This window comes from Peromyscus leucopus, chromosome 3 (genome assembly GCF_004664715.2).
Source record: "Peromyscus leucopus breed LL Stock chromosome 3, UCI_PerLeu_2.1, whole genome shotgun sequence".
In the NCBI taxonomy this organism is placed as follows: Eukaryota; Metazoa; Chordata; class Mammalia; order Rodentia; family Cricetidae; genus Peromyscus; species Peromyscus leucopus.
The window spans coordinates 88,820,504-88,836,565 of NC_051065.1; the positions used below are offsets into that span (position 1 = coordinate 88,820,504).

The 16,062-nt window shown below is 42.9% G+C and overlaps 2 protein-coding genes and 1 long non-coding RNA gene across 7 annotated transcripts in view; 2 read left to right on the forward strand and 1 right to left on the reverse strand.

The window, feature by feature from the left end:
• The window catches only part of LOC114681603, a 24,309-nt gene extending 10,290 nt beyond the window's left edge, over positions 1-14,019 (forward strand). Inside the window, exons 2-3 of the long non-coding RNA XR_003732923.2 lie at positions 10,841-10,958; positions 13,500-14,019. This is a non-coding gene — a long non-coding RNA (uncharacterized LOC114681603). The remainder of the gene's footprint in view (positions 1-10,840; positions 10,959-13,499) is intronic.
• LOC114681601 (tyrosine-protein phosphatase non-receptor type 2-like) lies at positions 640-2,406 on the reverse strand. The gene is given in 3 exon segments (XM_028855188.2): positions 640-1,954; positions 1,957-2,201; positions 2,303-2,406. Coding segments are annotated over 3 exon segments (1,044 nt in total). The 5' UTR covers positions 2,371-2,406; the 3' UTR covers positions 640-1,223.
• A 106-nt stretch (positions 14,020-14,125) lies between the features above and the next one.
• The window catches only part of Ggcx (gamma-glutamyl carboxylase), a 20,317-nt gene continuing 18,380 nt past the window's right edge, over positions 14,126-16,062 (forward strand). For all 5 annotated transcript variants that reach the window (XR_003732922.2, XM_028855176.2, XM_028855177.2 and 2 more), the window contains exons 1-2: positions 14,126-15,381; positions 15,592-15,762. Coding sequence is in view for 4 of the 5 variants with exons in the window: in XM_028855176.2 (XP_028711009.1) it covers positions 15,339-15,381; positions 15,592-15,762 (214 nt within the window). In the remaining variant the exon portion in view is untranslated. The remainder of the gene's footprint in view (positions 15,382-15,591; positions 15,763-16,062) is intronic.

Here is a 16,062-nt window from a genome sequence, read left to right on the forward strand (position 1 = left end):
GCACCATCACATATGGCTAAGAACCAATTTCTTATTCTTGGTGTTTTCTGACCTCCCCTCCAGCGCCTCCTTTTCTACTTTTATTTTTAAAGGTAGGAACCTACTATGCAGTCTTGGCTGGCTTCAAACTTTTGAGCCTCTTGCCTTAGCTTTCTGAGCACTGTGTGTGCCATCACATCCTGCAGAAAACAGGATGGTTTTTGTTGCTGTTGTTTAAACTAAGTCTTGACCAACTGTCACTTGACTATCACAGAAAGGAAAATTTTCCCTCAATGACATGTTTAGAAAAATTCTGTTTCTTTGCTTTTCTTTTTAAAACAAGATAAACCATAAAATACAAAAGAAATAAAACTGTGTAGTAGAAATAGCTTGCTCACAGTTTCAACTGCCTCTATCAAACTTCTGTTTAGGAAAAGGAAAATGTATCCGGTATACAACTGAGTCAACACACAATTTATTTTTCTATAGTAACAGACTTTCAAGTTGAAATGTTTAAAGTACATTTAACTACAAAAGTAAGATTAAATAGGTACTTATAAAATATATTTACCCTAAAATGGTTAAGCATATAAAGTTGCAATGCCCATTTCAACAGTACGTTACACATTACACACATTATTTAAAGGATATTTTCTTTCCATTAATAATGTAGAAAAAAACCACAATGTTTATTGCTTATATCAAGTGCAGGTTAAAATCCAGAAAGCCTCCAAAAGCCAATCCTTGTGATAAAGGATTTCTCAATATTGGTCAGTGAAACCATGATGCTCGACATGTGTGAACACAGCTGTAAGATGTAACAGTTTTCAACAAGCACGTTTGTCTTTATTTTGAGTCATTGAAGTTTGGGTCTCAGAGGAACCTGCAGTGATGAGTCCTGAGATGTTGGGCTTGTGACTGTGAGTATCCCTTACTGGTTGGTGTCTAGTCTACCGCAACGTTTCTGGGGTATGAGGCATTTGCTAACAAACCCTTGAGATTAATGCAGCCCTGTCAGCTACCAGTGCAGAAAGGTGCTGGGTGAAACTGTTTATTTATAGCACATTTCACTGAGAAGAAAACAGTGTCCAGCCAACCAAAGCGCCAGCCAAAATGACTGACACAAACCCCATCCTAGTGAGAATAGGTTGCCAATATAACCACCTTTTTCTTTTTCGTTCAGTTTCATTGAGCCTCTGTTTCATCTGCTGCACCTTCTGAGCTGTGGTGGCCTTTCTGTCCTCTCAAATACGCTTCCAGAGAATACTCTCACTGTTCTCTTCCACAGTGTCTTGCATCTTAGAAGAAAGTCCTGTTAGTTTTTCCTCTTCTGAACCTATTTTCTTTCCATTGTACTTTTCAGTCATTGTTCTGTTTTGTGAATGATCACAAACAGGAGACAAAGCTTCTTTAGAGAGTTCTCTCCACCGTTTCTGCATATTTGAATCTCCTTGTGTGTACTTTGCTCCTTCTATTATGGCCATATAGGAGAATCTGAGCTGGTCTGGTGTCTGAATAAGTCCCATTCGATACATTCTCATATTCAGTAATACTTGTTTCACATTAACACCCTCTCCTTTTTCCATCAGAACAAGACAGGTGTCTACAAGAGAGAAGGTACCAGAGCGCCCGATGCCTGCACTGCAGTGGATCACTGCAGGTCCGTGGTCTGGGTTCAAGGAGCCAGATTCTCTAACTTTAAACAAGAAATTTAGGAATGAAGCTGGTGACTCAGGAACTCCAAAATCTGGCCAGGTGGTATAATGAAAGTGAGATATTGTTCTGGTTTCACCACTATTGATATTTTCTAACTGTAGTAAATGTACTGTATAATATGACTTCACATCTTCGGATAAGAGTTTCACACTAAATCCTGTTTCCTTAAACAGCATCTCTTGGTCATCTGTTGGCCAGTATTGTGCACACTTAACCGATTCTTTCTCTACAGTTCGGTTTAACATGACAACTGCTTTTCTTTTTGCTGCCACACCATGAGCCAGAAGTGGCAACATGTGTTAGGAAGTGGACCCAGTGTTAAGATGTAACTTCTTTGTGCCTCTTCTATGTCAACTAAGCTGGCATTAATATAATCATTTTCAGTACTTTGCAGTTTAACACGACTGTGATCATACAGGCTTACATCTCTGTATCTGTTTCGATTTCTGTTTTCTGGAAACTTGGCCACTCTATGAGGATAGTCATGGGACTCATTTCGAATTTCCTGGTGTCCTTGGAGGTCAGAAGAGGTCTTCAGATCCCCAGGAACAGGGGCTAGAGATAGTTGTGAGCCGCTTATGGGTGCTTGGAATCAATCAAGCCCCTCAAGTATAACGGCTGCCAGCGACACTGAGCGTCCAGTTCCTCGAACTCCCGCTCGATGGTGGCCGACATGGCGGCGGGAGAGCGCGAGCGGGAGCGGAACCACCACAGAGGAGATGAGATTTTATTTCTTTGCATGGCTGTGTACTCTTGGAGACCAGAAGAGGGCATCAGATCCCTTAGAGCTGAAGATGCAGGTGTTTGCTTCTCTGATTTCTTTCTTGGCCCATTTATCATTTGTATGTAGGAGAGCTACTGTTTTTTGAGTTAATCTTGTATCCTGCCACATTACTGAAGGTGTTTATTAGCTGTAGGAGTTCCCTGGTAGAATTTTTGGGGTCACTTATGTATACTATCATATCATCTGCAAATCGAGAAAGTTTGACTTCTTCCTTTCCAATTTGTATCCCCTTGATCTCCTTTTGTTGTCTTATTGCTCTAGCTAGTACTTCGAGTACTATATTGAATAGATATGGAGAGAATGGACAGCCTTGTCTTGTTCCTGATTTTAGTGGAATCGCTTTGAGTTTCTCTCCATTTAATTTGATGTTGGCTGTCGGCTTGCTGTAAATTGCCTTTATTATGTTTAGATATGTTCCTTGTATTCCTGATCTCTCCAAGGCCTTTATCATGAAGGAGCATTGGATTTTGCCAAATACTTTTTCAGCATCTAGTGAGATGATCATGTGGTTTTTTTTTTTTCTTTCAGTTTGTTTATATGGTGTATTACATTGACAAATTTTCGTATGTTGAACCATCCTTGCATCCCTGGGATGAAGCCTACTTGATCATGGTGGATAAGTTTTTTGATGTGTTCATGGATTTGGTTTGCCAGTATTTTATTGAGTATTTTTGCATCAATGTTCATGAGGGAGATTGGTCTGTAGTTCTCTTTCTTTTCTGCATCTTTGTGTGGTTTGGGTATCAGGGTAACTGTAGCCTCATAAAAAGAATTTGGTAATGTTCCTTCTGTTTCTATTGTGTGGAACAATTTGAAGAATATTGGAATTAGCTCTTCTTTGAAATTCTGGTAGAATTCTGAGCTGAAAGCATTTGGTCCTGAGGGTTTGTTTTTTGTTGTTGTTGTTGTTTGGTGTTTTGTTTTTTTTTTTTTTTTTGAGAGAGACTTTTAATGACTGTTTCTATTTCCTTAGGGGTTATAGGTCTATTTAAATTGTTTATCTGGTCTTGATTTAATTTTGGTATGTGGTACCTATCCAGAAAATTGTCCATTTCTTTTAGATTTTCCAATTTTGTGGAGTCCAGGTTTTTGAAGTATGGCCTGATGGTTCTCTGGATTTCCTCGTTGTCTGTTGTTATGTCCCCCTTTTCATTTCTGATTTTGTTAATTTGGATGCTCTCTCTGCTTTTTGGTTAGTTTGGATAGGGGTTTGTCTATCTTGTTGATTTTCTCAAAGAACCAACTCTTTGTTTCATTGATTCTTTCTATTGTTCTCTTTGTTTCTAGTTTATTGATTTCAGCCCTCAATTTGATTATTTTCTGGTGTCTATTCCTCCTGGGAGACTTTGCTTCTTTTTGTTCTAGAGCTTCAGGTGTGCTTGTTAAGTTGCTAGGGTGAGATTTCTCCAACTTCTTTATGTGGGCATTTAGTGCCATGAATTTCCCTCTTAGCACTGCTTTCATAGTGTCCATAAGTTTGGGTATGTGATGTCTTCATTTTCATTGATCTCTAGGAAGTCTTTAATTTCTTTCTTTATTTCTTCCTTGAGCCATTGGTGATTCAGTTGAGCATTATTCAGTTTTTGTGAGATTGTAGGCTTTCTATAATTTTGTTGGTGTTGAAATCTAACTTTAAACCATGGTGGTCCAATAAAATATGGGAGGTTACTCCAATTTTTTTTGCATCTGTTGATATTTGCTTTGTGACTGAGTATATGGTTGATTTTAGAAAAGGTTCCATGGGATGCTGAGAAAAAGGTATATTTTTTTTGTGTTAGGGTGGAATGTTCTATAGATATCTATTAAGTCCATTTGACTCATAATATCTGTTAGATCCCTTATTTCTCTTTTAAGTTTCTGTCTGGCAGACCTGTCCATTGGTGAGAGTGGGGTATTGAAGTCTCCCACTATTAATGTGTGGGGTTTGATGTGCAATTTAAGCTTTAGTATTCTTTCTTTTACATATGTGGATGCCCTTGTATTTGAGGCATAAATGTTCAGAATTGAGATTTCATCTTGGTGGATTTTCCTGTGATGAATATGTAATGTCCTTCTCAATCTCTTTTGATTTATTTTAGTTTGAAGTCAATTTTGGTAGATATTAGGATAGCTACACCAGCTTGCTTCTTAAGTCCATTTGCTTAGAAAGTCTTTCCCCTATAGTAGGAATCTTAACGGTTCTTATTAATAAAATCAAACCTGAGGCCAGGTATTGGGATCAATGCTGGTAGATCAGAGAGAGAGAGAGAGAGAGAGAGAGAGAGAGAGAGAGAGAGAGAGAGAGAGAGAGAGAGAGAGAGAGAGAACAAGCCGCAGCTAACCTCACCTGGCCAACTTCTCCGCTGGTCTTGTTTCCTCAGATTGGAAGCCTCTGAGTCCTCATCCAGAATGAATCCCAGCTGAACTGTGCTGCTTCAAAGCCTGAAAGCTTAACCAGCCAAATGCTTCTAGTTTCTGGTCCTCATGCCTTATATACCTTTCTGCTTTCTACCACCACTCTCTGGGATTAAAGGCTGGTTTTCTGGGATTAAAGGCGTGTGTCACCATGCTTGGCTTTTTCCAATGTGGCCTTGAACTCACAGAGATCCAGAGGGATTTCTATCTCTGGAATGCTAGGATTAAAGGTGTGTGCTATCACTGCCTAACTAGTGGCTTTTCTGTTCTCTGACCCCAGATAAGTTTATTAAGGTACACAGTATTTGGGGGAACACAATATCACCACATTCCCCAGCCTTTTACTCTGAGGTAATGTCTGTCTTTGAAGTTGAGGTATGTTTCTTGTATGCAGCAGAAGGATAGATACTGTTTTCGTATCCATTCTGTTAGCCTGTGTCTTTTTATAGGTGAATTAAGTCCATTGATATTAAAGAATGTTATTGACCAGTGATTGTTAATTCCTGTTATCTTTTGGTGGTAGTGTGTGTGTATTTCCTTCTTTGGGATTTGCTGTTGTGGGGTTGTCTATTGCCTGTGTTTTCGTGGGTGCGTTTGACTTTCTTAGGTTGGACTTTTCCTTCTAGTGCTTTCTATAGGGCTGGATTTGTGGCTAGCTATAGTTTAAATCTGGTTTTGTCTTGGAATATCTTGTGCACTCTATCTATGGTGACTGAAAGTTTTGCTCGGTGTAGTAGCCTGGGCTGGAGATGCAGGTGTTTGTGAGCTTCCAACACAGGTGTTGGGTCCAAACTATGATCTTCTGGTAGAGCAGTAAATGCTAACTACTAAGTCATATTTCCAGCCTTCCTTCCTTCTTTCTTTTTTCCTCCCTCCCTCCCTCCCTCCCTCCCTCTCTCCCTTCCTTCCTTCCTTTTCTTTTAGATTATGTGTATGTGTGTGTGTGTCCCTGATACCCTCAGAGGCCAGACACATTGAATCACCCTGGAACCAGAGTAACAGTGGCTGTAAACCACTCAGTGTGGGTGCTGGGAATCAAACTTGAGACCTTTAAAAGAGAAGCAAGCACTCTTTTTTGTTTGTTTATTTGTTTTCCGAGACAGGGTTTCTCTGTGTTGTTTTGGTGCCTGTCCTGGATCTCACTCTGTAGACCAGGCTGGCCTCAAACTCACAGAGATCCTCCTGGCTCTGCCTCCCGAGTGCTGGGATTAAAGGTGTGCACCACTGCCACCTGGCTGAAGCAAGCACTCTTAACCGATGAGATATATCTCCAGCCACCATATTGATTTTTTTAAAAAATATTTTATTTTATTTTTATTTATTTTAAAATTTTAAATGTGTGTGAGTGTTTTGCCTGAATGTATATCTGTGCAACACATGTGAGCCTGGTGCCTACAGAGGCCAGAAGTGGGTCTTGGATCCCCTAGAACTGGAGTTACAGATGGTTGTGAGCTTCTTAGTGGGTGCTGGGAATTGAACCCTGACCATCTGGAAGAGTATTCAGTGCTCTTAACTGCTGAACTATCTCCCTAGTCCTCTTTATTCTACTTTTAATTAGTACGTGTGTACATCTCTGTGTGTCTGTGTTTGTGTGTGTCTGCGTGTGGATATGTGCACATGAGTGCACGTGTCCATGGAGACCAGAAGCATCAGAGTTGGAGTTATAGGTGGTTGTGAATTGCCAAATTTGGGTGCAGGGAATTGAACTTTGGGTCTCTGAGAGAGCAATATGTGCTCTTTAACTACTGAGCCATATTTGTATGTCCTCATTAATTTTCAAAATGGTGCTATATATCCCAGGCTGTTTCATTAAGTAACCCAGGATGATTGTGAACTTTTAATTCTCTTGCCTCCACCTCCCATGAAACCCAAGGTTTCATGAATGTTAAGCAAGCATTCTACTAACTGAGCTACATCCCTAGCTCCCCAGATTGCAATGTGGGTGTGTAGTTGTGTCTGTTTGTGTGTGTGAGGGTGTGCACATGCCATGGTGTGCATGTGGAGGTCAAAGGACAATCTCAGATGTTGTCCTTAATATCCATCTTATTTGACAGGTCTCTTGCTGTTCACTGTTGCTTAGGCAGATGAATTAGCTGGCCCTGCAAGCTTCCAGGAGTTCTCTGGTTTGTGTTTCCCATCTCCCCTTAAAATCCCTGGGATTACACATGCATACTTCTGGGTTTTACACAGGTTTAGGGACGCTAAACTCAGGTCTTCATGCTTCCCATTGAGTCATCTCCCCAGCCTCAGCTTGCAACTTTTTTGTCTGTTTGAGCCTCACTAAGTGGCCTTGGTTGCCTGCAACATGCTACATAGACCATATCATCCTCAAACTCCTAGAGATCTGCCTGCCTCTGCTTCCTAAATGCTGCAGGTCGCATCATGCCCAGCCCTCAGCTCAGAATTGTTAAAAAGTACCATTTTAATTTCCTTGGTTTTGGACTCTTGAGATAGAGTTTCATGATGCATCCCTGGCTATCCTGAAACTCCATGTAGACTTGGCTTTTGTGGAACTTGTAACAACCCTCTGCTTTCGTCTCACACATGCAAGGATTATTACCATATGCAACCATGCCCAACTTTTTTTTTTTTGTTTTGTTTTTTTTTGTTTTTTTTCGAGACAGGGTTTCTCTGTGTAGTTTTGCGCCTTTCCTGGAGCTCACTTGGTAGTCCAGGCTGGCCTCGAACTCACAGAGATCCGCCTGCCTCTGCCTCCCGAGTGCTGGGATTAAAGGCGTGCGCCACCACCGCCCGGCCCGGCTCCAACTTTTTAATAATACCGTTTTTGGCAGAACATGGTGGCTCATGCTTTTAATTCCAGCACTCAGCAGACAGAGGCAGGTAGATCTCTGTGAATTTGAGACTAGCCTAGTCTACATAGCAAGTTTCAGGACAGCCAGGGCTACATAGAGAGATCCTGTTTAAAAAAATAATAATACCATTTTCAATTATGAATGCCCTTGATGAGCTGGGATTTGACTCACTAGTGAAGCATTTGTCTATTATGTGCAATGTCCTAGGTTGAATCCCTCAGTACCAAAGACAATTTACTTTGCTGAGTATAGTGGTATATGCCTCAAAGCACTTGAAAGACTAAGGCAGGAGGATCACAAGTTCACTGTCTGCCTGGAATACAGAATGAATTCAAGGCCAGCCTAGGAAATTTATGGAAACCCTGACTTAAAATAATAAATTAAAAAAGGGCTGAGGCTATAGCTCAGTGGTAGAGTGCTTGCTGAGCACGCAGAAAGTTGTGGTTCCTAACCTCCAGTGCTGTTCAAAACTAATAAAGAGGGCTGGGGGACGGCTTGGTGAGTAAAATCACTTGCTGTGCAAGCCTGATGACCCAGCTGGGCTCCACAGAATCAACATGAAAGCTGAATGAAAAGGAAAAAGCAGCTGTAATCCCAGCACACTCTCAGGAGGAGACTGGAAACAGAGGCAGGAGAATCTCAGGATGCTTGCGAACCAGACAGCCTGGCTTTCACTGCAGCAAAGAGACCTGTGTAAGGGTGGAAGGTGGAGACCAGCATCTTAAGGTGGTCCTCTGGCCTCAACAAGTGCTCTTACACTCACACATACAGACAAGCACCGCCCCCCCCCATACACATACAATAATAAATAAAATCATTTGTACAGTATGGATAGGTGTGGTACTAGAGAATTCTACAGTGATTAAAAAAGGCTATTAAATTGATTTTTCCTCTTATCCAGTTAAATATGTGTATGGCCCTATTTCCTTCATATCTTTTAACTAACATTTCAGAACAGATTGAATAGAGAAGCTAATATAAGATTGTAGCTATGTTTAACTGAACAAAAATGTAAGAGAATTGTATATAAAACAACACTGAGTTTTGTGGGAAATATTCTTTGGGGGTTGATGGAAGAAAAATAACCCAGATACTAGCAGAGCTATTAGCTGATCAGCTGCCCAGTGACAGTTTACTCCATTCACGTAGGTGCTAGAAGAAGAATTGGGGGCTGGCTCCTTCTTCTGTCAACTCGATGCCATCTAGAGTCATTTGCCCAAGCCTGTGGGGGCATTTTTCTTGATGGATGGCTGATGTGGGAAGGTCCAGTTCACTGGTGATCCAGCGTTCTATGAGGAAGCAGGCTGAGCAAGCCAGGAACTAGCAAGTCAGTAAGCAGCACTCCTTCAGGACCTCTGCTTCAGCTTCTGCCTCCAGGTTCCTGCCTTGTGTTCCCACCCTGACGTCACTCAGCGATGGACTGGGATGCGGAGCTGGAAGCTGAAACCCACCCTTTCCTCCCTGAGTTGCTTTTGGTCATGGTGTTTCATCACAGCAATAGAAATCTAACTACACAATGTAATGTAAAAAGAATGCATTTTCTGTTCTGCTGATATAAACTCAACACCAACTTCAGATACATCAGCTATGAGCATAAAGTGCATCATATAACCACATATCTCTAACGTTGGAAGACTTAGACAAGAATGGATGCTGCCAGAGTAACGTCACTTCCTTTGATGGATGCTGAGCAACTATTTCTGTCTACCTCAGGTTATTTCTTCAGCTTTCAGAGCAGTGAGGAATGGTTGTCTCATAACCAAGTTAGAGTGATGACATTGACTCTAATGCATATGTTCCAGTGTGTGTGTATGCGTGTGCACATGTGTACATGCAGGTGTAGCCCAGATGTTAATGACTGGTTTCTTCTTCTTCTTCTTCTTCTTCTTCTTCTTCTTCTTCTTCTTCTTCTTCTTCTTCTTCCTCTTCTTCTTCTTCTTCTTTTCCGAGACAGAGTTTCTTTGTGCAGCTTTGGAGCCTGTCCTGGAACTCACTCTGTAGCCCAGGCTGGCCTCGAACTCACAGAGATCTGCCTGCCTCTGCCTCCCAAGTGCTGGGATTAAAGGCATGAGCCACCACTGCCCAGCAGGTTGGTATCTTCTAAGCTTAAAAAAAAAAATGGTTTTCTGAGGCAGGGTTTCTCTGTGTAACAGACCTGGCTGTACTGGAACTCACATAGATCCGCCTGCCTCTGCCTCCCGAGGGCTGGGATTAAAGGTGTATGCCATTTATTTATTATTTTTATTTTATGTGTTTGTTTTACCTGCATGTATGTCTATACACCATGTGCATGTAGTGCCTCAGGAGGACACAAGAGGGAGTTGGGATCCTCTCGAACTGAAGTTAGAGATGATGTGAGGCATCATGTGGTTGCTGGGAACCAAATCTTGGTTTCTGCAACAGTAATAAGTGCCCTTAACCATTGAACGCCATCTCTCCAGCCTCCACCTGATCTTTCTGAGAGAGGGTCTTTTGATGAACCCAGGGCTCACTGACTGCTTAGTGATTGCTTCAGCGAGCCCTGGCGATCATCTTTTTGTCTCCATCCCTCAGGACCAGGAGCGCAGAACTTCAGAATCAGGCCTGGTTTTTATGAGTGTGAGGTATCGAAACTCAGATACTGTTTGCTCTGCAGACCTCTTACCCTGCTTCACATGTTCCATTTTTTAAAGATTTAGTTTATTTTTTAAATTATGTGTGGGGGTATGTAAATATGAGTTCAGGTACCTATGGGGGCCAGAAGAAGGCATTAAATCCCCTAGAGCCGGAGTTACAGGAGCCACCTGACATGGATGCTGGGATCCAAAATGGGGTCTTTTCTAAGAGCAGCACGTGTTCTTAGTCCCTGAACTATCTCTCCAGTCACCCCCTGTTCCATTAAAAAAAAAAACAAAACTGGGCTGGAGAGATGGCTCAGAGGTTAAGAGCACTGCTTGTTCTTCCAAAGGTCCTGAGTTCAATTCCCAGCAACCACATGGTGGCTCACAACCATCTGTAATGAGATCTGGTGCCCTCTTCTGGCCTGCAGGGATATGTGCAGACAGAACACTGTATACATAATAAATAAATCTTAAAAAAAAAAAAAAAAAAAAAAAAAAACAACTCCCCCCCTCCCCGAATCTTGGGTAATTGTTCTCTTGTAACTGTTTTGCAGTTCCTCAAAGCTGTTTTTGTTCAAAGCTGGAAGAACTAAGTCTTCTCATCTGAGCATGGAATGAATGGGCAGGGATTAACAAAAGCAAAAGGATGAGGTCTCACAGGAGAACACCCAGGTAAGAAAATTAAAACAGGAATGGTGATTTAAAGTTCATTCCACCTATGTATGATTCAGGTGATTCCGACTTTAAGGCATGTTTCTGAGTCTGTTCTTGAATATTCTGTACTTATCTGTCTGCTTTATTAGACCCCTGCAGCCTACCACTAGGTGGTCATCTGGGTTTGGATCACAAAGCAGTGAACCAATAGATTAATAGATTAAGGGACTTTAGGAATATCTAAAGTGAGGGTGTAGAGATGGCTCAGCAGTTAAGAGCAGTGGCTGCTCTTCCAGAACTCAAGTTCAGGTTCCTGCACCCACACTGGGCATCGATAACTCCCTGTAGATCTGATCCCCTCTTCTGGCTTCTGTGGGCACATACATGGCATACACATGACACGCGCATACATGTATACCTAAATTAAAAAAAAAAAAACAGTTAAAACAGAAAAACACTGTGACTTCACAGTGTCAAGACAAATGCTGCCAGGGCTCTGAATATCTGAATGATACTTTTATTTTTTTGTTTTTGAGACGGGGTTTCTCTGTGTAGCCCTGGCTGTACTGGAACTCTCTCTGTAAACCAGACTGGCCTGGAACTCAGAGATCCTCCTGCCTCTGCTTCCTGAGTGCTGGGATTAAAGGTGTGTGCCACCACTACCTAGCCTGATAAATTCTTGTTGTAAATGCAACTTTGTGTGATTTGAAGGGGTAGCCTGTAGGGAAATGAATCGTCAAAAAGAATATACCACTTTGATATGGGATATTATGAGGTCCCATAATTGTAGCTTGTTAAGGAAACAGATAAACAGGGCCTGACGGACACTGCCAGAGGGTCACTGGCCAGATCCCACAGAGCAGATCAAAGGCCAGTTTCTTATTGATCTGTTCTAGAGGCATACTCTATGCTTGTCACCTGGCCTCTCCATAGCTCAATATGTGCTCAAAAGTCAAGCCAAAATCTTTTTAAATATAAGGTTTATTTTTTTTTTCTGTGTATGTTTTACGTGTGTGTGTGTATCATGTGTGTGCCTGATGTTTGAACTGGCCAGGACATTGGATCCCTTTGAACTGTAGTTACAGATGGTTGTGAGCATCCATATGGGTGCTGGGAATCAAACCCAGGTCCTCTGGAAGAGAAGCTAGTGCTTTTAATCACTGAGCCATCTCTCCAATCCCTTATCTGGGCACTGAGGAAGGACTCTCTTCATTTTCACACCAGGTCTGCCACCAAGTGTTTGGTTCTGAGAAGGCCTATCTCTTGAGGACTGTCTTAGTTAGGGTTTCTATTGTTGTGAAGAGACACCATGACCACAGCAACTCTTATAAAGGAAAACATTTAATTGGGGTGGCTTATATTTTTAGAGGTTTAGTCCATTATTGTCATGGTGGGAAGCAAGGCAGCATTCAGGCAGACATGATACTAGAGCAGGAGCTGAGAGTCCTTATATCTTGACTCAGAGGCAACACCTCGGACAAACCTTTTGGACAAGAGCAAAGCAGCCACATATATCCAAAATATCACAAGAACAATATCTAGGCAACATACTAAAATTCTTCTCCTTTGAATCCTTTTGAGCCAGCCCCATCCACCCCCCACCAGAGTTCAAATCACTTTTATCACTTTTATTTTGTTTTGTTTTTTCGAGACAGGGTTCTGTGTAGCTTTGGAGCCTGTCCTAGAACTCCCTTTGTAGACCAGGCTGGCCTTGAACTCACAGAGATTCACCTGTCTCTGTCTCCCAAGGGCTGGAATTCTTTAATGTGTGCCACCATTGACCAGCTCAAATCACTCTTATCACCACTGTTTTCCATGCTCCTAGTAGTATGGCTCATTAAGCAGTACTTAAAGCATTCCACTGCTTTCCTAACCCAAAGTACCAAAGTCTAAATTCCTCCAAACAAAAGCATGGTCAGGCCTTTCATAGCAGTATCCTAGTCCCTGGTACCGACTTCTGTCTTAGTCAGGGTTTCTATTGCTGTGAAGAGACACCATGACCACAGCAACTCTTATAAAGGAGAACATTTAACTGAGGTGGCTCAATTACAGGTCAGAGGTTCAGTCCATTATCATCATGGCGGGACACGGTGGTGTGCAGGCAGACATGGTGCTGAAGGGGTAGCTAAGTGTCCTACACCTTGGCCTGCAGGCAACAGGAAGTGGCCTGTCTCACTGGGTGTAGCTTGAGCATAGGAGACCCCAAAGCCCATGCCCACAGTGACACACTTCCTCCAACAAGGACACATCTCCCATTAGTGCCACTCTCTTTGGGGGCCATCTTCTTTTAAACCACTACAAGGGCCTTATGGTTGGGTCTGAAATATACTTATTTTCCACAAAAGATTGTAGTACTTGCTGGATCAAACACAAGCCCTCACACATGCTAGACCAGTGACCTATTGCATTACAGATGTAATTTACCTAAACATGTAATAATTCTTCAATTGTATTTGAATAAGTCAACATTCATGTGTATATATATATATATATATATATATGTGTACGTTATATAATTTTGGGGTTTGTTTGCTTGTTTTGTTTTCTCTTTTTACATAGGTTGGTCTGGAACTTACTATATACCTGAGGACAACCTTGAACTCCCGATACTCTTGGCTTCACCTTCTGAGTGTTGGCTTGCACCACCACATTTAGCATTGATGTATATTTTTTGAAATTTATTTTTATTATTTTTAGTTATGTGTATTGGTCTGTGTGAGGGAATGTGCACATGATAGCAGGTGCCCTCAGAGGCCAGAGGCCTGGGATCCCCTAGGAACTGGAGTTAAAGACAGTCCTCTCTACAAGAGCAAGACCAAACATGCTCTGAACTGCTGCTCTCTCTCCACACCACCTAGATACTCATTTAAAAATCTTCTCAATGTAAAGCTCTTCAAAATAGGAGCTGGAAAGGCAATCAGTTGCTACTCTGCAGAGGACACAGGTCTATTCCCAGCACCACATTCTGGGGTTCATAACCCATTGTAACTCCAGCTATGGGTTATCTGACACTCTCTTCTGGCCTTTGTGGGCACCTGCACACACACAGGCATATAGATACACAAATACACACATTAATAAAAAGAGATCTTTAAAAACATCTTCAAAGCTGGGGTTGTAGCTCAGACGTACAGTGCTTGCCTAGTGTACTCTAGGATTTGGGTTTGAGTCCCAGCATTACACACACATACACACACTTAAAAAAAAAGCCAGAACTCATAGCACATGTCTGTAATACCAGGACTCAGGAGGTAGAAGCAATAGGATCGATAGTTCATGGTAACCCTCCCCTGCAGTGTCTGAGCCAGCCTGGGCTACATGAGACCCTATCTTAAAACAAAACAAAAATAAATACAGAAAACTAGTTTCCTCTGTTTCCAAAGGTGTAAAAGTGTCCTGAGACCAAAATGTTGGTGAAGCGTCCTGGTCTGGGTGCTTTTCCTTATTCTGTGGGCCACCTCCAGCAGGGAATTGAATGTTATAACTGTATTCAAGACCCTCTGACTGATGGCTGGACGCATAGTGCTTGCTCCGCATCTCTCCTTTGTTTTACCTTCCTGCTGCTTTCAAATCTAGGGGTTCTTTTAGGTACAGAAAGGTTGGCACACTAGCCTTAAATAGGGGCAGTTCTTCCAAGTGCATCCTTAACTCTCCAGTCTGTGGGAAAGTCTGCCCTTTAGCCCACTCGATTTATTTTATTTTTTAATGCCAAGAAGTACATTAGGTACATTCAAACCCAGAGACACCTGATGGACTCGGGAAGGACATAAGGAGGTTAGTAAAGTATGTCTCAGTCTTGCAATCCAAACATTTGGGAAACAGAGGCAGGAGGATCACCGCGAGTTCCAGCCTAGTTCTGTCTCAAAAGGAGGTAAATGGGTATGGGGGTGAATGCCTTTAGTTCTAGCACTCCAGAGGCAGGGACAGATGGATCTCGGTAAGTTTTAGGCCAATCTGGTCTACACAAGCGAGCTCCAGGAAGACTAGAGCTACAAAGAGAGACGCTGCCTCGAAACAACAAAACAGAGGCGTCAGGGGTTGAAGCTGAGGTGTGTGATGGGTAGCTAGCCCTCACAATGCCAAGGTTAGATTTACGCATGCTCCTTTGCCCCTGCGCGGCCCATCCCCCGCAAACCCCTTGCCCTGTCCCCATCCCCCGGCTCTGCAAGCTCTCTGGGCTCAGCCCCTTGCTCAGGACCTTTTCGCCCCGCCCCTCGCCCCGCCCACACACCTAGCCCCGCCCCACGTCCCTTGTGCTCCGGACTTTACGACGGTGCGGGCGCTTTCCGGCCTGCCGCGCGTGTGTTGACGTGTCGAGGAGGCGGAGCCTAAGACAGCGAAGTCCTGGGATTCCGCACGCTCGGACCCAGCTGCACAGCTTCATCTGTCCCTGCAGTCATGGCTTTGCACCGTGGCTCTGCACGGGCCGCTACCGCCTCAGGTAGGCTAAGGGTTGGCGAGAGGGACGGTGTCTTAGAAAGGGGCACATTGAGAGAGATGGCAGTCTTGGGTTGTGAGACCGTGGGAGGATCCTGGAGGAGGGCCTGCAACCCAGAAGTCCGATCAATGGGAGAATCCAGTGGGCAGAGACCCTAGGCTTTGGGGACTTCGGTTTTCCTGTGCACACATTTCCCCCACTTCTTGGTTGTAGATAAAGTGCAGAAAAACAAGTCCGCGCGGACATCAGGGCTCAGCCAGGGCAGCCGCATGGAGAAACTTTTGGGGTTTGAATGGACAGATTTATCTAGCTGGCAGAGTGTCGTGGCCCTGCTTAACCGACCAACGGACCCCGCAAACCTGGCTGTCTTTCGTTTTCTCTTTGGTAAGTTCATTTTCTAGATGGGGTTATATTATGGTTGTGGTTGGGAAAATGGCATCCTATTTCTTTTTAAGATTTGTTATTATTTTGTGTGTGTTAATTTGCTTTTTATTATTGTGATAAAACACCATGACAAAAAGCAACATGGAAAAGAAAGGGTTTATTTCAGCCCACAGGTGTAGTTCATCATAAAGGGATGTCAGGGCAGGAGTCTGGAGGGCAGAACTGAAGAAGGGACCATGGAAGAAAGTTGCTGTTGACTTGCTCCTCATGGACTCCTCAGCCTGCTTTCTTATACCGCCA